General features: G+C 40.2%; 1 protein-coding gene across 10 annotated transcripts in view; it reads left to right on the top strand.

Moving 5' to 3' along the window:
- Positions 1-14,950, top strand: part of RhoGAP100F (Rho GTPase activating protein at 100F) — a 43,638-nt gene extending 28,688 nt beyond the window's left edge. Inside the window, exons 5-20 of one of the 10 annotated variants that reach the window (XM_043432901.1) lie at positions 60-260; positions 1,917-2,075; positions 2,884-3,113; positions 3,532-3,790; positions 4,588-4,599; positions 5,198-5,444; positions 5,669-6,097; positions 7,083-7,246; positions 7,660-8,011; positions 8,139-8,357; positions 8,839-9,366; positions 9,603-9,883; positions 10,138-10,330; positions 11,248-11,558; positions 12,649-12,712; positions 13,950-14,058. In XM_043432901.1, coding sequence (XP_043288836.1) covers positions 60-260; positions 1,917-2,075; positions 2,884-3,113; positions 3,532-3,790; positions 4,588-4,599; positions 5,198-5,444; positions 5,669-6,097; positions 7,083-7,246; positions 7,660-8,011; positions 8,139-8,357; positions 8,839-9,366; positions 9,603-9,883; positions 10,138-10,330; positions 11,248-11,558; positions 12,649-12,684 — 3,621 coding nt within the window. In that variant the 3' untranslated portion in view covers positions 12,685-12,712; positions 13,950-14,058. Of the gene's footprint in view, positions 1-59; positions 261-1,916; positions 2,076-2,883; positions 3,114-3,531; positions 3,791-4,587; positions 4,600-5,197; positions 5,445-5,668; positions 6,098-7,082; positions 7,247-7,659; positions 8,012-8,138; positions 8,358-8,838; positions 9,367-9,602; positions 9,884-10,137; positions 10,499-11,243; positions 11,559-12,648; positions 12,713-13,949 lie in introns of those variants that run through there. The other 9 variants (XM_043432868.1, XM_043432803.1, XM_043432645.1 and 6 more) reach the window with 9 other exon arrangements.
- The last annotated feature ends 7,320 nt before the right edge of the window (positions 14,951-22,270 follow it).

The following is a 22,270-nucleotide window of genomic DNA, read 5'->3' as shown; positions in this document are numbered from 1 at the left end:
TACGGCCGATTGAATTTTTTGGGTAGAAAATTATACAAGCTTCTCCATACCTGAAGTAGAGGGACCGTCTTTCGCAGGTGAGCGGTATCAGCAACGAGATCTTCAAGCAGATCGAGACCGTAGAGAACGACCATGACGCTTCGACGGCAGCGGCACTCGAAGCCGTCGAGCGACGGGGCGAGATGGTTGTACGGGTCATCGAACCACGTCAAATGGGAAGACAAGCTTCTGAGGCAGCCAAAAAATTTATCTCCGCTCAAGTAAGCTCGATTCATACGAATCTATATCGACAAACGTACAAAAGATTTTTCATGCCAACTCGACGTACACTTGTGTCCTGTGACCCCTGCCATTCGTATCAATTTCTTTGTCTGTGACTGCGCCCTCAGTTCAGGAGACACATGGACAATTTTTCGAGATTTTATAAATATTTCAAATGAACAGTCATCATTTTGGAAAATCGAAATAACGCCTCGTTTCAAAAACCTGAAAAAAATTGTGTGAGCTAAAGAAAATAGTCCTCCGAGTTGGCGTGGATTGTAATTGCAGTTGAGTACCTAAGGAAGCTTCTTCATTTTTAACAATTTATTTCGAGATCATTTTGAACCACGAAGTAAAAAAAATCATTAAAGTATCTTTTCAACGCATAAAGTAATCTTTTCAGATTCAAATTTCAAATTGAAGATTTCGTAGAAATCTTAAGGTAGATCATGCCCGAAGGATCGTATTTTATAGGTGTCTAAATTGCATCGATTTTTACTCCCTGATTAAAGATACAATCACTTTGAATTAGTGTCAGATTTATTAATTCGAAATTGTAAATCAATTTTTTCAACTTATCTTTTGGCGAATGAAATAACAAGCCATTAATTAATCGGGGATCCATCACTGATCGTACCCCAAATTTCATTCGTCCCTGGCGAAAGTACTATAGCTTTTTATGTAAAAAATCGCATTAGAGAGCGCAAAGGGAAAACACAAAGGGAAATGTATGAATAAAAAAGTATTAATAAAAAGACAAAAGGCTATGACAGAAATGGGCCAAGCCACGAAGTAAAAAAGTGCTGAAATAGGCACATGTGATGTTATACGAGTGCTCGTTACCAATTTCGTTCAATCTTTAATGCAATATATCTTTATCACTAGTCAGACAATCGTCTCGAATTTTTTTCCCAAATCTTCGTTATAATACTTCATTATTATTGTGTATTTCTTCATACTCTTCGTAAGAAGGGTTCACTTGGTACATGGAAAGATAAACGATTTTTTACCCATAGTCCCTACGACCCTTTGTATTTTTCTCCATATTTAAATAATTTTATCACAATAACCAATGAGACGAACCCTTCAAAATTTGAAACGTGTGTCAGTCGACTCCCCATTTAAACTCTGTGTAAATTTCAAAACTTTCTCAAGAAAATCGTTTCGTGCATAAGCTACCTTAAATCTACTACCCTCAAAATGTTTGCGTGCATTCGTTTCCCCATTATTAGAAAAAAGTAAATAATCCACTGATGAATTCCAACTGGACGTCATAATGAAATTTTTCATGCCAGTAAACATAAAAGAAAATATTATTAGCGTCGTAAATATTCTACGTATATATTCTCCTCGAGACAATAATGTTCTCTTCAAGTACGTGTATTTCATAGCCTTTCGAATGAGAAAGAGAGAGGCCATTTAGCTACTGGCATTGCCAACACGAGATTGTTTCCTCGCTCGTGAAACGAGCCCCTCTTTTTCCTCCTTTTTTTCACTCAACTTCCTCCCACTCTCACATACTCCATCTTCGTACGTATGTAGTACATGCTACGTGCATAGATGCGTGTACGTGTATAAAATGAGCTCTCGTTTATTGTCATATATATCTTATCCCATTCTCTCATTTCTCTCGTTTCTATACGCGCACACCACAGGATCCTAAGCACCCGATATATTTCGTTGAGATAATTAAAAGACCGGGACAAACGCTCGGCCTGTACATTCGTGAGGGTAATGGCGTCGACAGGAACGACGGTGTCTTCATCTCGAGGATAGCACTCGAATCTGCAGTTTACAATAGTGGATGCCTAAAGGTTAGCCTGAAATTTATTCTTCATTCCCATTCTCATTTCTCCGCGCAGAACACCATCGAATTTCACACTTTTCAAGAGCTATATAAAAAGAGCACGGTACCTGGGCACCGTTCTCTGTGTTTGCAGAAAAAATCTCGAATATTGAGATAACGAGAAATATTCGCTGAACGGACGACAAATGTTTGAAATCCATGCAATCAATTTTCACACGAAACGATCACGTTTTTTCGCTCTCTATGGCGTGTGTGATATTTCATCAGAATATTATCGAATTTGAAAAAAAATCTTTGAAATCGTTCATTTTAATTCGACAAAATGATCAACTAAACTTGATCTCCCTAAAAGTTTTTAAAAAATTCTAGTGAACGGCTTCACTTCTTTTGTTTTGAAAATACTTTCATATTTTCACTGAGTTACAATAATTCGGTAAGCCAACTATTAACTTGATTAACTATTTGAAAAAAATATAAAGTCCCGAAAACCTACGACGCTGAAGCTTGCAACGTTGGAGGCCAAAGAAACGAACGAAAGTATCATTACGAATTGCAAATTCGGCAGGGAATTATTGGAGGCTTTTTTTGATCATTTTGTTGGACTCCAACGTTGCAAACTTCAGCATCACGAAAACCTTTATATTTGGATTTTTAAGAGTGTGGCAGGGTTTTTGTTAAAAAAAATGTTATAAATATTGAAAAGTTTGATCGGAAGTACGATGCGGTGCGTGTGCTACATTAGTCGGCGACCTTAACTGTCTGTAAAACTTGTTCGCGAGGTGAGCTAAGTAAAATATTGCGTGAATGATCGATAGGTCGGTGACGAGATTCTTGCTGTAAATCTTGTGGACGTGACGCACATGAGTCTCGACGATGTGGTAATAATAATGTCGATACCGAGGCGATTGGTACTGGCAACGAGGCACGGCCCTCATCAGCCGGTATCGCACAGTCGTCAGAACGAGCACAAGGCACCACCGGTCGTCGTGATAAAGCGGGAGCTCAATGAGGATGAGAGCGATCACGCGACGAGCAATCACATCAGGTACAACCGATCGTTAACCCTACCTTATGATCTATCTCATTTGTAGTCTAAATTTGAGGAAAACGAGAAAGCGAGACAAATTACATTTCAAACGTGCCATTGGATTACGACACTTTTCTTTTCGTGTACGAATTCCTCGGTTTCCAAATGGGTCATTATCGTCATTATCGACTGAAACGAAGGGAGAGCTTTTTAAAAAATATTCACAGTCTGAGAAAATCGAGGCGTTTCGAGGGATGGATTTAAATAAAGTTAATTCCGAGCAAAGCACAAATTTAGTTTTCGAATCCCAAGTGTCTTTAGCGTTTCAAAAAATCTTACAACTCGGAATGTAAAAAAAAAGTTTGTCGATCAGCCAGCATTGAATGCTGTAATCGAACAAGATGAGAAAGCAACAAAATCAATTAATACAAATCAGGGACAGCAATCGCAGAAGGGGTGACGGAAGAGAGATGCTACCGTCCCGTTCGAGGCTCGGTTTAACGGGATTGGGTTCGAGTCAAGATCTCGGCTCGAGCAACGGTGATCTGTATTACAATTCACGACCGGAGGGTCACTGGTCTTATCAACCACCTCCGCCGCCAGTAATCACCCATCAACCGAAGCCCTCTACGACTCAACACTTCCAGCCTTACGAGAGGGGCTATCCGAAGACCCTCGAGAGCCTCGCCGAGAAAGTAAGTAAAAAAGGAAAGTTCGTATCCGACGAACGAAAGACGAGGAGAGTCGTGCGATATGCTTTGCCGGCTGAAGTGATTTTTCATACTTTTCTGTACAATCGGGATTATTCTCTGGGATTACGCAGAGTTTAACAGTATCTACGGCATTCGATTGAGGCCATTAAAGTTTGGGATGCGTTCGCACTCACGGAAATATCGCTTCAGCCGAAGAGCTCTTTGGTAGGTCTAGATGTCCTAGGCGATGTGGATCGAGCACCCTTTACATCTGTCTGCACCGTTAATCACTTGTTTGCCCTCTGTTACTCTCACTGAAACCAAACGCCTCTGCTGTTAACAGAAAATAACGAAGTAATGAGACTAAATCGATAAGAGAAAATCCAAACTTTGTGGTCTTTTGATTAAACGGATTGAATGTTCAGGCCTAGAATATCATTGAGATTTTGTGATTACCCACATTTGCGAACGTGACTCTGTCCAGTGTGTATCCGTGCTTATATTGAGAAACAAAACAAAATGATATGCACGATCCCAAGGGGTAGGCCGGCCAAGCCTTCTTCTGACCGCGTCCGATCCGTTCGGATCGCAAGCACCGGACAGACATCCGTGATTATAGAGCTAGAAATAAAATTTTTCATTATTATTGAAAGACGATTGTTAAATAGTGCAATAAATAAGCTTCCGAAGTACGCGGACATAGTGGCGTCGGTCGGCCGGCCGACCGCTATACCCGTGTCGACGTGAAACTTTAATCACTAATTAGTTCTCAATGACAATGCTACGTTTATATTAACCAGGATTTCACGAAGGTAAAGATAACACAAATCTTCTTGATACTGCTATAGAATTTGTAACCATAATAAGTAATGTTTTACGATATAAATATACAATATAAAGATTTATATTCATGTATACCAATAATATTAACATGTGATTTATGTATCGATATTATGTATATATTTATATACATCTTTATAGAGATTTAGATATCGAAGCGAGTGATATCTCAATTGAATATTTATGTATAATTGCTATGTGGCGTGTCATCCCTAAATTTTCTGTTAACCCTGCTACTAAGAAGCTTTCTTCACATCCTCGTTTAATTTTTTCACCTTTTATTGTGTCTTTCTCTCTCTCTCTCTCTCTCTGTCACTCCGCTGCTCTCGCTACCATCGAGACTGATTCGGCAAATTTTTGTCACGTCATCTACGACGAGAAAATGCCGAATAGGAAAACACATAAACGAACAACGTTCAAGAGTCCTTATTAACGGCTGAGAGAAATCGAGCACAAAGAATAAAATTAGAAGCAGCAGTCTCCGTGATATGCAGAGCCAAGAAACGTGGTGTCTACCACAAAACATGAAAAAGGCTATAACCCTTTATTTTTCAATGCTACATAATTCAGGTACACTCGTTCTACACCGGTCCGGTGATGCCGACAAACGGAAGTCGTCGCATGTCAACCGGCGGTGGTATGCAGTCCGTGAGTGGCCGATTGACCGGTCAAACCCAAAATTATGGCTACGGTCAACACACTGCGAGCGGAAGAATAATGCCTCGGAGTGGCTCTGATCAACATCTACCGCGGGTCGATTACACGAGCATAACGACGCCGGCGAGACACACGCTCCTGAGATCGAGTCTCAAATCAGGTTGGTGATTTTTCTCTCATCCTCGATGATGGGATTACTTCCGAAGGTTATTTGTCAACACACAATTGGTGCGGTGGTCGTGTTGCATCGGGCCTGAAAAGTGTGTCACAAATATTGGGAGTTTTCCGGGAATTGTTGGGCCCCGAAAATTCTGTTTGCACCGAAAATCTACTTGCTGATTGTGAGTTATCCACATTTTTGAAATCCTCCATTTTGGGACTCAGGCTCTTCGGCGTTGCGTTACAACTCGAGATACAGTACGCAAACGGACACGACGACGAATTCTCAGCGAGCAGGTCAGGGTCAGTTCGGTACATTGACCAGGAGACACAGACCGTCGCTGGATTACGCTTCGGACACCGAGGCGACGTGTTCGAGCTCACCGAGGTCCGCTTACTACTATTATAGGCACAACGTCAATAATCCGGCGCAGAGTAGCGCCGTGTCGCATTTAGCAACACTGTCGCGTTCGCAAATTGGCCAAAGTTCGTCCGGTCTTAGATCGAATTCGTTACCACGAAGTGGCCGAACGTTGCCTCAACAACCTGGCCTCAGAACCGGATTGAGTACTGTCACGTCCGGGCTTATCGATCAGGAAGACAGCGATGGTGCATTGTCGGCGCCTGAACTCCCATCGATCAGGCGAGACAGAGGTAACAATTAGCTCTGATTTACATTCTCCTGTTCAATTGGTAGGTTCGAGAAACCCCGATATCTTCCTCTTCTACTTTACTTATTCTCGATTCAAGACGAGAAGTAGGCTTGACATTAGCCAAAACACGTTCCACTCGAATGCTAATCACCCAAGTGCTCCCAAGTTTTACGATCGATAGAACGAGAATTCTTTATTTCCCACTGAAACTCGTTGAATCGCTTTATTTTTGAGAGAATCGAACGCTCGTCTACATTGAGAAAATAAACTAACCCGCAATGAGAAATGACCTTTTTATTTCATCATCAATATAAAATGTCAAATCCAATCAAAATTGAATTCCAAAATTGACCTGGATTCCGAGCATTTATTTTTTTATCTAACTCCATTAAATTAACTATTCATCACTTTGGAAGAATCATCATGACAAATGACCCAATTGATATAAAAATAGGGAGGCTGTTTCACAGTAATCACGTTTGAAAACTCAAATATTCATGCGTATCGATTTTTCCACCGATATTCCAGAACCCAAATTAGGTTTTCTCATATTTATATTTTGATGTAGCATCCCTTGCTTACCGTGGCAGCGTAAATTCGATACGAACTTCACTATTTCAGACAAAAGCTACAATCTGTGATGTTACGATATTAGCACGAGTACGAAACAGCATTTACGAAACAGAAATCACTCGATGAAAAAACCATTCCAACGCTAGGATAAATCGTAATTGTGTAGAAACTTTCGTCATTCAGATTTTCTAGTACTGATAAATAATAACTTAATGTGACATCATCATACACGATCCTCTCCGTTATGCAATAACTGCAGAAGAAACTTTATGGCTTTGTATGAGGAGCTAAAGAAACGACTTCCAGTAATTGATTGCTCTCATTTCAAGCTCAAGGGAATATAATTGATTTTTAAATTCCATAGAAAGAATGAACAAAAATTGAATGAAAATTGACCGAATGAATCGACACAGGGAGGATACCATCGTCCCCGAGTGTCTTCACATCGGATGAGTACAGAGCCTGGCTGAGTCGGACACCAAGTACGAGTGCGTTGTACGAACAAATACGAGCTACAACGAGCAGGCCGCCCCGTTATACGTACAGCGCAGAAAATATTCACGCAGCTGCAAATGCGGTAACTATAAAATCCAAAGATACAAAGGTTTCTCTGAACGTAGAATTCACTCGAAATATCGCAATTGTCTTTGTCGTGGCTGGATTAAAAATTTGAATTAAGGATTCGATAACGAACGGAAGTTATTCCCAGTGAATAATGTGGTCGATTGCGATCTAGAATTCTGACAGAAATGTCGTATTTTTTTTTTCAACGAATGAATATACGATGAATGCACATAATTTTTGTAAATTCACGAAAGTCCATGTACCAGAAAAAAAATCTGACACTTGTGTAGGAACACAAAGTTGATCGATTTCGAATCGTTGCTGACGTAAAGATTCATTAAATTTCGATGTTAAATATTTGAAAAACACAATTTTGGTTGTCTGACTTGAAAATACATAAATCTCTGTATCTTGGTGACTTTAAAGGCCGAATACGGGGGCTATGGGTCGTACAGACCTCTGTCGAGTACACTGGATCGTTTATCGACGAGATCGGCATCTGCGCAACAAGTGAATCTCGCAAATCTTCGAGCTTCGACGGCCATAAGTTCGTCGAGTCATCGAACTGCTCCTGGCGGCCAAAGACCAGCCTCGGTGGCGTCCAGCGCGCGTGCTTCATTGGCCAGTCAAAAAGCTTCGTTGACGAGTTCGGCCAGTCAAAGAGCGACTTCCGTCAGGAGAATTAGAAATTTACTCGATCTCGAGTCAACGAGAAATATTCCCACGCCCACGCCTACCAGAACTCAGGATCAAAGACTGCTAGATATTAATCCTGCAGGTGAATTCTTTCCCCACAAATTTAACGGTTTTCTATTGACTCGAAAATCCAAGTTTCAGTATGAGCTACTTTTACACTTTTCGTTGCAATATTTTTCATCGAAACTGAGTTCGATCTTTGATTTCAGAGTTCCTTAAGTATAAGATAGAGAAACCACCGACAGTCGGTACTCCGAGCTCAACGAGCTCCCTACTGAGTTCTTTGGGTGACAGCGGAGGCGGTGATTTGGCTGGGGGTGTGAGTGGTCTCCTCTGGGTTCATTTACTAGCAGGCCGAGGGCTTCGTTCGACGACGTCATCATCGGCGGCCACGACGCCTTCCACGCCATCGGGTCAGCCTAATTTAGGTAACGCCTTCCTCCCTTATAAATAAACCAGCTAATTATTACTCTCGAATAAAATTCGTTTTGTGCTTCCCGATTAGGCGATGTTTTGTTCCATTGTTTTCAAAGTTACGTTGCTTCGCATCAGTAATTCACGCAAGTGGGACAATAAAAGTCGAAACTAATCGAAGGCACAATCAGTAGTTTTATATCCCAGTCGATTGCAAAAATGTTCTACCAACGATCCGGTGGTCCTGAAACCTGTAATTTTCTTTATAGAATCCTTGATAGTTTCGAACTCTGGTGTTTTTAGGGTTCGTCAAATCTCACTTAGACTTTGACTCGCACACTAGCGGGGGGGAATAATATTTTTTCACTGATTAACCCGAGCAATTAATAGTGAGACATTAGAATGAAAAAAAGTTTTCGATCGATTTTTAGTGACGAAAATGGGACGATTCACAGGTTGCTTCTTTCAATCGAAACTTTTCATGAAACTTTTCAGGTAGTTGCGGTCTGAGAGATCTTTATTGCGTTCTTGAGTGCGATAGAGTTCACAAAGCACGTACGGTAGTGCGCACCGGTGATTTGATGTTCGACTGGGACGAGACATTCGAGCTCGATCTCGTCGGGAATCGGCAGCTCGACCTGCTCGTTTACTCGTGGGATCCTCAGCACAGGCACAAATTATGTTACAAGGGTTCGGTGCATCTTGCAACGTTGCTCAAAGAGTCGCCTCTCCACCAACTCGCTCTCAAGGTCGAGCCGCGTGGAACGATTTATCTGCGATTGCGTTACACCGACGCCCATCAAACTTTCAAGCGTCGCGGGTTGCCCGTTATCTCGTTGGCAACGAGGGTCGCACCACTCTTCGGCGTCGATCTCGACACGGTCGTGAGTCGTGAGAGCAAAACCGGCGGAGTTCCTGGCGGCGTTTCAACCGCGTTAGCCATGGGTGGGGCAACCCAAAATGTACCGATCATCGTGTGGCGGTGCGTCGAGGAAGTGGAGAGAAGAGGCCTCGATATAATCGGTATTACGCTAATTATTTATTATCGAAGTCTGAATTATTAGAATGCAACGAAAAATCTTTGCATCTTAACTCTCAATTTCTTCGTTATTCAAATTCGGATAATCCCTGCTGACTTTTTTGTGGTTTCTGAGAAGATTCCAAACAATTTTCCATCTATTTTCGCAGTCCGAATCCTTTCTTTCATTCAGATCGTGTTCCGTTCTCATTCAGTCATTATCTCCTCTCTGGCTCGACAGGCTTATATAGACTTTGCGGTTCTGCGACCAAGAAGAGAATACTCAGAGAGGCCTTTGAGAGAAACGCGAGGTCGGTTGATCTCTCGCCCGACAATGTTCCCGACATAAACGTCATAACGGGAGTTCTCAAGGATTATTTAAGGGAGTTGCCGGAGCCACTATTCACCAAGTGTCTCTACCAGATGATGGTCGATGCACTTGCCGTATGCCTGCCGGACGACCCCCAAGGCAACGCTAAACTGATGTTCAGCATACTCGACTGTCTTCCCAAGGTCAACAGGGTGAGTTTTCATGTAGATTTTCGTCAGGAAGCCTCCAGTCTCATTTCACACGATTAGGCTTTCCAGAAGGTGCTATATAGAAAGATCCTTGAAACAAGCACTGCAGTGTGAGTGTGCTCATCGAAATTTTCAAATTCTCAGCAGCTTCTTTTAATCCGAATCCATTACCAGAAGATTCCCTCGACCTTGAATAATAATTAACTGCGCTCTACAATCGAATAGCACTGGGAACGAAATTTTCTTTTGTCTTCCAGTGTACTCTCATATATTTGTTGAATCATTTGGCAATGGTCGTGTCACAATGTAACAAGATGTCGCCAGCGAGTTTGGCCGTTTGTTTCGGGCCTGTTTTGATGCTTCACGCGGAGGACACTGGTCCGCCTCTCGACTTTCAACAGCCGATAGCCGTACTCAAATATCTTTTAGAGATATGGCCAGTGAAGTCAGGTAATGTTATCCATGGATCGACAACGACGACGACGACCCCGAGAGGCTCCAAGAGCTCTCATCTGCGGGCGAGTTACGAGACGAGACGTTGACGCGACGTGGCGTCATCGAACTCGTTTGCGTGCGCCTATTGGGAGGAACGAAGGATAAAGTTTCACTCGTGACACGGTACAGATTCATACGTAACAAACACACCGTACACACACGACACGACGATACACCACAATTACATTCGATACATTGAACACATTTTATAAGCATTAAATAGTTCATATTAACAATGACATCAACACGGAGACACAAATACATATTAAAATGCTTGATATGAACGTGTAGCGGAGTTATGGTAGTTTTGCATTAGATCGTAGATGATGAGAGGAATGATATTATGATTAAAATCTCGAACCGTTGTAGACGATTGAAATTTTATCGCGCCAATCAGACGTCACGTATCCGTCGACGTGTGGTTTTTTGAATAAATAAAAGAAAGAAGAAAAAAAAGAAACACTTTTTTCAATTAAAAAAACAAACATTTCTTACGTTGCTCTTGAGTTTTGTGGAAAAATGAACGGATTTTATGTGAGATTGAGAATTATACGGAATCAATATTTTCTCTAACTCGTCTGAAGGTTTGGACAACGAATAATATATTAATTGACGAAATACGAGACGCGAAGACCGAGAGCTTTGAGCTTGAATAACAGTGATTACGAACAGAGAGAAAAGTTTACGATTGTTGCCAATTCCGAAACGGTCATGCCTCGATTCTACGAGTTGAATTCCGTTGAAATTGATGGAGTTTTTAGTTCCACGATCCGTTCGATAAACTGAGGAGCAACGAGAAGAAATGATTTTGGCTTATAAATGAAAATGCGGAGTAAAAGAGCCGAATAATCAGTGGCTCATTTCACAGACAGTTCGGAAGATTTCTTCAGTCGCTTCAACGCTCCCTCGAGTTACGCTACAGCAAGTCGTGCGCAGCAGCAGCTCCAGCAATCATCTACATCAGCAGCAACAGCATCACCAGCAAATCCAACAGCAGCAGCAATTGCATCAGCAACTCCAGCAGCAAGTGCGACAGCCGGTGCAACAAGTTCATCAGGGAACTTTGGGACGGCAAGGTCTGCCTTGGCAGCAGCAACCCTCGCTTCATCATCAGGAGCCCACTTCAATCCCCGCATCAATCGCGTCCTCCATTCGTCCTCCACCACCGGTCAAACCACGACAGGTTTGTGAAGCTATGAGATCCTTTGAACTAATCCATCCTACTGAACCGAATCGATCGAAATAAAACACGAAATTCCTGATAAATGGGCCCAGGAGCATCACCATCTTCGACACTTATTACCTTTTTACTCATTATTCACTCGGTCAGTGTATCATCCAGGTGATAACGTGTGCATGCTCTCTTGTTCGCACTTTCTTTATCTTTTTTCTCTCTCACTTTCTCTCTGTGCATAAAATTTGACTATTGTTCACATTGTCTTGTCATCACATTCACTCGTCTCTTCCTTTCTTCGAGCTTGACGAAAAGAACAACATAGAGCGCACCGAAAGAATATATTGGAGTTTTTCGCAAGCTCCGAGCTTACTTTTGTTCGTTTAAGCTGTAGAGCAAGCTTCAAAACATGCGGAATAAAATATACCTAGAAAATGTGGCCTCAATTGTTCTATGGATTGCGTTTCGGAAGCTCGGAATCACTCAAATTAAATTCAGGTGTGCATACAGTCGACGAACAAAAAAATTGTCTTATTTTCGGAGAGCGATTTGAATAATTGGGGGAAAATTTTTTGGTGGGAAATTTAAAAATCAAAGTGGAACACGGTGGTCATTCGTTGTCACGAATTCGTTTTTTCATGTAGTAGATATGAGGCCTGAATATTACACGACCTAATTTTTTCTGTGTCGTGTAGCCAAAGTTGTATGTTTTTCTTTTTACACAACAGCGAGTTCTGAACTGAGAGAAACGAGTTTTTTTTTTTTTTTAATTAACAAATCGAAATCGTCATCAAATTATTGAAACGATTTGAGAACAACTTTTTAACGTCTTCCTGGTCTAGTTTTCCCATAATCAACCTTCCTGATGGGTGTGCGATAACATTTTTTTTAAAGCATTCGTTTTAAATTCATTGCGGGTATAACTCACAATCACTATCGCTCCATAACTCGTAACACGGCCGCGTAAAGGGTATAAGGGAAAGCCAAAAGAAAATTAAAAAATCAGATGAGAAAGCCTTTGAATTTCTATTATAATTGACAATTATTTGAATTAGCCTTCTCAACTATTCGTACTCTTTCTTTTTTCGCACGTATTCAGAGCAAGCGCAAATTGCCGGCTCTACCAACCCGCTGACAGCACAGAGACGCCGCTTCTTGCACAGGTATCATCTCGTTATCAGTTTATATCTCATTTTGACTCTCCAGTTTGGCTAAATTACGCCATTCTCCTGCCACACTCGTTTTTCAAACTTTCCATCCCTTATTTCCATTAATTTTGAGCTGTTTTTACTTATCGAAAACTCCTTTCCTTGACTGTGCGTTTGACTACCGCATGGCCACCTCGCTCGTTGCAAAAACTCAGAAATAAAACACAAGTGCATTGTTAAAAATGTTTTACGAGCATGTTTTACTTCATTAACCAGATATTTGGGTCACAAATACTCAAAAATCATTTCACCCCATTAATTTTTTCTCGAGATTTCATCATTACGTAATACAAGCACGTTAGGATCGTTCCCCTCTACCCAGTGAACTCGAACGAAATAATTATCCCCGAAGTATATAATCCTACGAAATACAGGAAGAGAAGAAATTGGTATAAATTTTGTACACAGACGTGTATATTTTCACGAGACTTTTATTCATGACTCTTCTGATTTCTCGGCAACAGAATATTTCTAGCTGATCGATCATTGCCTGGAATTTATATCACTTCTTTTTTGCTGTGTGTGTATTATAATTCCCTCAAGATGAATGTTGATGACGACCTAGGTCATCGATGTTGACTATTGTTTCCAGCATCATCATTTCACCGAAATAAATGATGCAGAATTCATGAGAATAAGTAGTTGAAATAAAAAATTTAAAAACCAGCACCAACGATTTCAGGATATTCGGTGCACCTATAAATTGTGGGAATTTGATAAAAAACAAAAGAGCCCCGTTCATTCGATGAGAGCTCAGTCAGAGCAAAAGTGGGGGGTTTGGGCGAGCCGAAAACCGGGTAATCCCAAGAAAAGTGGGACCGTTCAATACCGAACTCTCAAAAACTTAGAAGCCTCTCAGAAAATAGGTCTCCATTATTCTGGAAATGGTCTGAGCGAGTGAAAATATTGATTGGTAATGCGATTGCCCTTTAAATGAGATCATTATTAAGGACGAACCGTTCTTCCAACTGGGAGTTGAAAAATGTTCAGCCATAAAAACGAGTTTTACGAGTTGATTCGATTCGTCGCCAATGAAGTATCAATCCCAAATTTTCAAACTACTCGCATTATTCCCTGGGACGAAGGTTTTCGTGCGACGAATGCCACCATAAGAAAAACCTGAAAATACCATTCGAACCAAGTTTCATTGATCTCGGCTCTTTTCGTTTCTGTTTCTCGCATGTTTAACCAGGTGATAGTCTCGTCTCCCGGTTCACCTAGCAGCGAGGAGTCAGCATCGCCGGAGCCAATTAACAAAGGTGCCCGTACGATAGCTCGTGACGCGATGGGTTTCAGCAATGCCAAGGGTGAGGCTACAACGACGACGATAACGACAACAACGACGACGATGACGACGATCACTCCTACAACGACGACGATTGATCAAATAACACCAACCAGTAGCGTCGACACCGAAGAGGGCCATCCTTCCCACACGGAGGAGGGTGAACGTGGTGTCGAGGGCGACGCCGAGGCGAGCGACGACGACCACGTCGCGAAGCGCAACGGTTCTTAATTTTTTCTTCGTCCGCCCACTCGTAATCTGCTGGTTAATAAATGTTCGCAATTGCTGTCGATCCTATTCATATTTAGAGAAAGAAAACAATACCGACCAGAACGTAATACACGCGACAAGAAACGAAAGCCACGAATACACGAGTATCGATACACTATCGAGGAGAGCAAGAGACAAAGAGCACGTAACGAACCAAACTGCGTAGCAGTGCGCAAGCGGAAGACTTGCGGTAACGAGACACCTCAAATCACGGGAAAACGAATCTTTCTATTTCCAACCATTTTTTCAGCACAACGTCAATGCCAAACAAATTAAGTCAGAGAATTTTTATAACAAATTCCTGTACACGAAACCTTCATTGTTACGATTATTACAATTCATTGCAAAATGGTAATCGATCGAGGAAGAGGATTTTTCTAATCAAAGTCCTTGCTTTCGTCTACCTTAAATTTTACTCCTTCGGAAAACAAATGAAACTAAAAGAAAAGCAAAATGGAAAAAAAATTTAAAAAAAAAAAAAAAACACGTTACAGCTCTTATTATACACTATAAACCTCTTTCGTACTTTATCAAGCCAGTCTGAAACGCAGTAATTTTTTCGAACGTTATATATTTGTACGGGTCGCGAGTTATCGTATTATCTATATTATTGTGTAATACACGAGACAATATACATACGACTATTGCGATTTTCTTGTGCTTTATAAGAAAAAAACAAACAAACAAACAAACAAACAAACAAATAAACAACCAATGGAGGGAGGGGGAGGGAGGGAGGGAGGGGTGGGGTGGGGAGGGGACGTTTGTATCGACACTGTACACGGAATTCACGTTCGATTTTTACTATTAACGAACGACGCCTATATGAAAACTAAAAAAAAAATAAACAGACAAACGACTAGACAAATTCGTGATATACGCGCGACAAGGAGGGCGTCTTTTTCTGACCTTTGTAAAATCTTTTTTACATTTTCTTATATACGCGAAATATATCCTCCGTCTGATATTCGAGAACGAATGACAAAGTCATCGATAAGCTCCAACCTCATATATTCTATTCTTCATAACGCTCTCTACTTTTTCACAAATATTATCGCGAAAACGATATTGAACCAATGAAGACGAACAAAAAGGAAGAAAAGAAAAATGAAAAAAAAGAAAAAGAAAAAAAAAACACGAAAGCAAGAATAAAAGAGAAAAAAAAAGTGCAGAGTCCCTGTGTGCAAGTATGATTAATTTTTCAATCCAGAATGAATGCCCAGAAGTGTCTTTTTTTCCAAATAAACTCATCAAACTTTGTTCGAACGAAAAATAATCATCCACGTGAAGAGAGAACAACAGAGGCTAGAGTTTCGTCAGGTTACTAATAATCGAGGAAGTCATGAGAGAACAAAAAGTTTAACGATCTTAGGTAATTCAACGAAGAAAGAATACAAAGCAAGAAAAGATCACCGCGACACTGAGAGACACGTGACGACATAGGGATTTCAAATAATCACACAAACTCACCAACACAAAATACATGCTAAACATTTAAGGCTATACGATAGAAGAAAAACAAAGAAAGAAACATCGAGGCGCGTTGGAGGCGATGATTAAAGTGAGATATAACAAATGAATCCGTATAATAGTAGAGAAGATGATTTAAATAAGGAAAATATAAGAAATACAAAATGGTTTAATTGAAAACAATGACTCGAACACAAACCAAAGTGGCATAACGTAATATAATAATCGGTTTATATACGATATATTATACCGTGTACACATACTATACATATACATATGTAGAATAGCGACGAGTATACATGTGCTTTTGATAAAAACTATTAATTAATAGCGATTAGTTAGCTCTCGTTCCAAACTACTAAACGATTACATTGAAAATAATTAATAAATCTGTATACCACGAGTATATGACACTAACAACAACAACAACAACAACAACAGCAACAACAACACAAATATTACTAAGGAATAAAGAGGCGAAAGGGGGATACGGAGAAAGAAGAAAAGTTAAAGAGAATTGGAGATGAATTGTGCTCCTCGAATAAAAGGGGAAAAAAACGTATAAATATATACATAACTGAGCATACCGATACGATGTATATACGTAACTTCACGTACGAGCCAGTCACGTAGACGATTATTTACGATGTTAAGTACGAGCGAAAACGAGAAGCCGTGAGCAAGCGTTACGAATAAACTAAAATTCCACGGGGCGAATACACATGACACTGTACGAATATATTTGAGTAGGCAAAAAAGAGAAAATAGTATAAATAAATACCAGCATTGTTGTAAAGTGTGAGACTAAGGAAGGGGAAGAAAAAAATAGACGAAAGCGTGTTGAATCACCGAAATGATAATAATTACTATCAGATAATTCAAGATAATCGAACCGAAGGCAAAAACCATAAGCATTAACTCAGAAAATCCGCTACCTTTTAACCAGTAACATAGCCAGTATTATTAGGCGTCTAAAATAATAAGGAGAACGTAACATATGTAAAATAATGAAAAATGGAAATCCGTTAATAAGGTAGACGTCGAACCTCGTGCGATCACGTTCGATCGATCATCGCCCACTGAGATTCAAATTTACAAATTCTATTATTCATTCGATATCGAAATGCGGGCGGGTGCTTCGGGAACGAGGAAACGTCGACACTATGCGAAGCGAAATCGATCGTACGCGCGACCCTACCAATATCACAGCATCTCCGTCAACGTATACCCACAACACTCACTTGTCCAGATACACTCCTATATGAAAGAGACAAAAATGATGAGAATCCTCACTTCGATTGTAATATACACACACACGCAGACACACACTACGATGATTCGCACAGTTAGTTGTACTTTGATCCGCGGGAGGTGACATTTATAAAAATAATTAACGCGCGACGGTAACCGGGATAAACATTCGATCGCATTAGCAAAAGATATGTAATAATTCATAATAAGAGTGTCGAGTATCGATTAATTAGTATGTACATTGTATAGATATGAGTGTACCATAACGCGTGTTTAAAATTCATTAATTTGCATCGATTTATTGTTCATCCATAACGCAATTGAATCCGAAAAATCGTGTGAGTTCGTATCTGTCCCCCGATCGTGTGTTAACGATTCGAGTATACGTCGAATGCTGTTAATACTTGTTTTTTTATCAATTGATGAAAAAATTTTGTTTGGGTCCGATCGAGACCAAAATTCGGGGCATTCGCTGTGTTCTTTTGAGAGGAGCTCGCGCGAACCGTTGATCCGTATTTTTAAGGAACAAATTCAAGCTCCGTAATTTCTGGGGTTCAAACAAACGGATCGGCGAGCATCAAAAGGACTCTACGCAAATGAATAATTTACGTTTTGGAGATTCGTTCGGAGTTAAAACGACGTGAAATTACGACCAAAAGAGTGAACACGTTCGTGGGACAGTAGGGAAGAATGATAACTGATACGAGAAAGCACACTGCCACAATTTTATATGAATTGACTGTTATACGTACCTAATATCGATCGATCGGAATGTGAAGTACTTGGGACCGAAAGAAAAAATGAGAAAATTCAAAATTATCAAAGATGGTGGATCAGCTCATCGGGTAAAAAATGGCAGACGCGCTTGAGCGTTCCGACCATTACAAAAAATAGGGAAAACCGCGTCCGTCATTGCGATCGATCGAGAGGGGTATTTTTTTTAAATTGTAAGGGTCTTCTGAGCGCACACTTTCAATTCGTTACGTTGTACAATCGAATTGAACTCTCCTAAAGAATGAGATGACGAGAAACGCGAGAGACGGACAATGAAAAGAGAGACATTTAAGATGAATGCTATATACGAACGAGAAATAAGATGAATCGTGCTTTTTTTTTTCGAGACGTTTTTTTTCAAACGAAATGATAAAACCCAGCGGAGCAAGAGCCAAAAATGAAAATGGAAGATCGAGGGTGAACAGGAATTACAGTTCGGCGCGTAAAAGTTAAACGAAAAAAAAAAAGAAAGGAAAAAAAAACGAAAACAAAAAAAAAACAAAAAATGAAACGAAAAATCCATATACAAATCTAATTTTTTAACGTATAAGAAAACGTTCGGTGATTGTTATCACGTGCAATCGACGTTTACCGAGTTAAATTTAGATATTTATTTCGAGGATTTCAAACGAGCTGCGCCCCGCGTTACATATGAAAAAAAAAGTCACGAAGAAGATGAAACAAATGTTTGTTCGATGGGGGGAAAAAATATGTATAAATATAAACTTCGAGCCTCCCTCCTCGCGAAAAAGCTCTTCGTAGCGCATACGTTTACTATATGAATGATAAAATATAAGTACGATGGACCACGTTTGTCATACCGAAACGTTTCTAAAGTTATAAAACATACGCATACACAAGAAAATGAAAGACACTCACACGTAATATACACGAAGGAAAGAGGGATCTCGTGAGAGGTGACAACAAATCATAACACAAAAGAAATTCGAGCGTTAGAAAGAAAAAAAGACAAAAATAATAACGAACAGATCGGGGAGTCGATTTGCATTTTTCGACTCGTTTGCATTCCACGTTTTCCAACCTCGTGATTTTCTAGTCATTTATCATTAAGAATTTTGATTGAGAGAGAGAGAGAGAGATAAATGGAGGAAAAAATGAATGAGAATTAAAAACCTAATAATGACCTGAGCAGATTCTTCGTGTCCCGCGCGCGACGACTCTCAACGATATCCCACGTAGCAAATACCATAGTGATAAACGAATAAAAAGTATATATACAAAGATGATGAAAAAAAAAGAAAACGCGACGTGCCATACTCGCGGTTTCATTAGAGTGTTATAAAACTCACGGCTTTTGTAAAACGCGTGCCTCTCTTCCCATTGACGTTCTCCGAACACATATCCCCAAAGTTTTCCGCGAGCCTGTGAAAATAAAGTTTAAAATATATAAATAATAAATGTTCGCTGCTGTAGATAAGACGTGAGGACGGACGAGTGATTGAAATGATGCGAAAAAGATGAGCAACTAGAGAAAAAGAGCAATCGTTAGCCACCGTTCATGCCCAAGTAAATGACACGAGAAACAAAAACGTCATAACGATGCTAATAAAACACGAGATAAGTTCAAAGGCGCGAAGAATCTATCGATTCGGGAGCTACAGATGCGTTTATCACGACAGTCAAATTATGGTACGGGCTTCTATCGAGCATTTCATTCAAGATACATATCGATCTTCGCCCGGTGGCATAAAAACAAATATTACAAAAAGGAAAATGATTGATAAGAGTCTCATTAAAAAAAAAAAAAAGAAACGAGAAATAAGCTTGAAGTGGATCAAGGGGTCGAAGAGCTTAAACCGGATATCTCGAATCAGATAAATACAGAAAGGAAGGACTATCCCTCGATAGAATTATAGATCGTTCCCACATATCACGTAGGCGGTGTTTCCATTAGGGAACCTTCTCGCGGAGCGCAAAAAAGTTGAGACGAGAGATTAATCTAGAAAAAGAAATGATTTTAAAAAATTAGGTAATTTAAAGAGGAAAGGGAGAGTGCGAACGGAGCGGGTGGGGCGGCAAGGGAAATGACGTCGAAGGGCCTACTGCACGAGGTGGAGAAACATTGAGAAGCTAAATAAAACGTAGATATGGAAAGGACGATACGGTTGATGGTGAAAGAGCAAAATCCAACGGACACACGCAGATGATAAGACAGACAAAAATATTTACACGATACACACAAATTAACGGGCCTCCTAACTCCTAATAATAAATTTAGCTATTACGAGTGTGAGAGAATCGTATATGAGCATCAACGCGCTTTGACGTACGTCTTCAGTACAGCCGAGTATATGAAACAATCATGAGAGTTTAGTTTATTATATCGGCGCGACGCGAAATAAAAAAGTAACAGAAACGTTAGAGGGGATCGAGCAAGGCGGAACGTCCCCCGAAGAATTAGAATTATTAAATCGTTCGAAAATTGGGAAATTCGATCCTTTGGCTCCCGTTGAAAACGCTGTATTTCGCATGAATCGACCAATTTTTAATTGAGGAAACGTACAATCGGGACGCGGATTGGCGACCGGTATGAAAATAGTACGAATCGTGATTTCAAATTCTACGATATCGAAGAAAAATGTTTCAAATTCAATGCGATGACGAAACTATCAAGTATAAGATTACTCCCGAAGGGACGCGCGAATGGATTCCGATTTCGGTCGTTTTACAATCCACACCCCGAAAAAAAATGCCAATGAAATATATGACGATCGCAAGATTAAACATGGCTAAACGAATAAAATAGTTTTAGTTAAAACTGCAGATTCATTCTCTCCGAAAACAACTTCTAATAAGATCAATTGCTATTGAATCAACAACTTAAATTCCTCTTTAAATTCCTGTTATACATTCCGTTAGTTTGAATATCACTTTTTCCGCGATCGAAACTCCATTGAATATTCACCGTTGAAATGTCAAACGAATTGAAAATTTGCAAAAAAAAACTGATCGTTTCATCGAATCGTTTCCAAAACGCATCCTGGCTCGAGTGATCAAATTTACCAATTTTCTATCGAGTAGAGAAATCGACTTTCCCGGCGGTTGTGGTCCGCCCTGCTCGGCCTTGGACAAAAACATTACGAAGAAGTGTAATCGTTCGTCGAACGTATATCCGTATAATAATAAGCGAAAATAGGCGTGTCAGGAGATCATCCGTTATACACGCGAGACGAAGAACCTTCAGTTTCGAACATATCCACCTTCTTTTCAATCCCATTTTCACATTTCGCATAGTTTTTTATACGTCAACGAGATAAAAAGTAGAATTGAGAGAAAAACAAGATAGGAATGGAGAACGGAAACAAAGATGAGAGAGAGAGAGAGAGAGAAAAGGGAAATCCAATTGCATAGAGAACCCGAGTGAAGCAGGCGGGAGTGCGAGAGCAATGCAAGAGCGAAGAGAACAAAATAAAAATGAAGAGTTTACTTGTTAGCTATCGACAGAAGCGTGTTGTTAACGAGAAAGGATTTATTTTATAAAGAACGGGGTAAAAATAGAGTGGGAATTATAATTAGTGCACGAGTACGAGGTGTCGGAGTGATCGTTAAATGTCAAAATTCTTTCGCCCCTATTTATGTGTCACGGTCCACAATGATGACGAAAAAAGCGAGCGTTTAAAAGTACAATCGGTACCGATCGAAAAATCGCTCGCTATAGAGATTGCGCACCCTTTAATTCAGCGAAGGAAATCATTTCGGTTTTCCACTACGTTTCATAAGCCATGGGAAGACAAAAAACCAGTAGAGAAGTTTTTCCGGAGGGATGCCGTTCAGTTATCCAACAGTTCGCACACGAATCACATTAGTTGACTAAAGTTCGGGCAGGTTGGCCTAATCGAGAGCTATAAATACGGTATTATCGAGGAGATCATGATTTCGAGATGAAATTATACTTTGTAGAATGAAACAAGATCGAGGGGACAGGGCAGGGCGGGGGGGGGGGGGGGGGGAAGAAACAAAAAAACTTTGTTACGTCGAGTTGAGTGAAGGGACGAGGCGATTAAATCGTATCAACCGCGACAAATTATTGTAAATTAATCACCGTTGTGAATGCGGGCATGATTGAAATAATGCGAGTGCGTATGAAACACGAGGGAGTTTCCTGTAGTGTGGCAAAAATATGAGAAGAATATGACGATGAGAAAAAAAAAAAAAAATGGAAAAACAAAAAATATGAATTAGATAGCGTATAAATGTAAGATGTTAGCCGCGTGGCTGCGCCACGAATATATAGATCTGTACATCATCGAGTCCTATGAATTCCCAAATCCTTTGGCGGGCCCCTGCGCTCTATCCTCTTGTGGAGGAGTTGATAAACGAAAAGAAAAACAACAACAACAACAAAAGAGGAAAGAAAAACTGTATTATAGTTATAAATAATATATGCAGACTGTGTAATTAGAAGAATGATAGTTTGATGTAAAAAAAAAAAAAAAAAAAAA

Source organism: Venturia canescens, chromosome 1, assembly GCF_019457755.1.
Source record: "Venturia canescens isolate UGA chromosome 1, ASM1945775v1, whole genome shotgun sequence".
Lineage (NCBI taxonomy): Eukaryota > Metazoa > Arthropoda > Insecta > Hymenoptera > Ichneumonidae > Venturia > Venturia canescens.
Note: the sequence above shows the minus strand (reverse complement) of the source record. Positions and strands in the feature narration are given on the sequence as shown.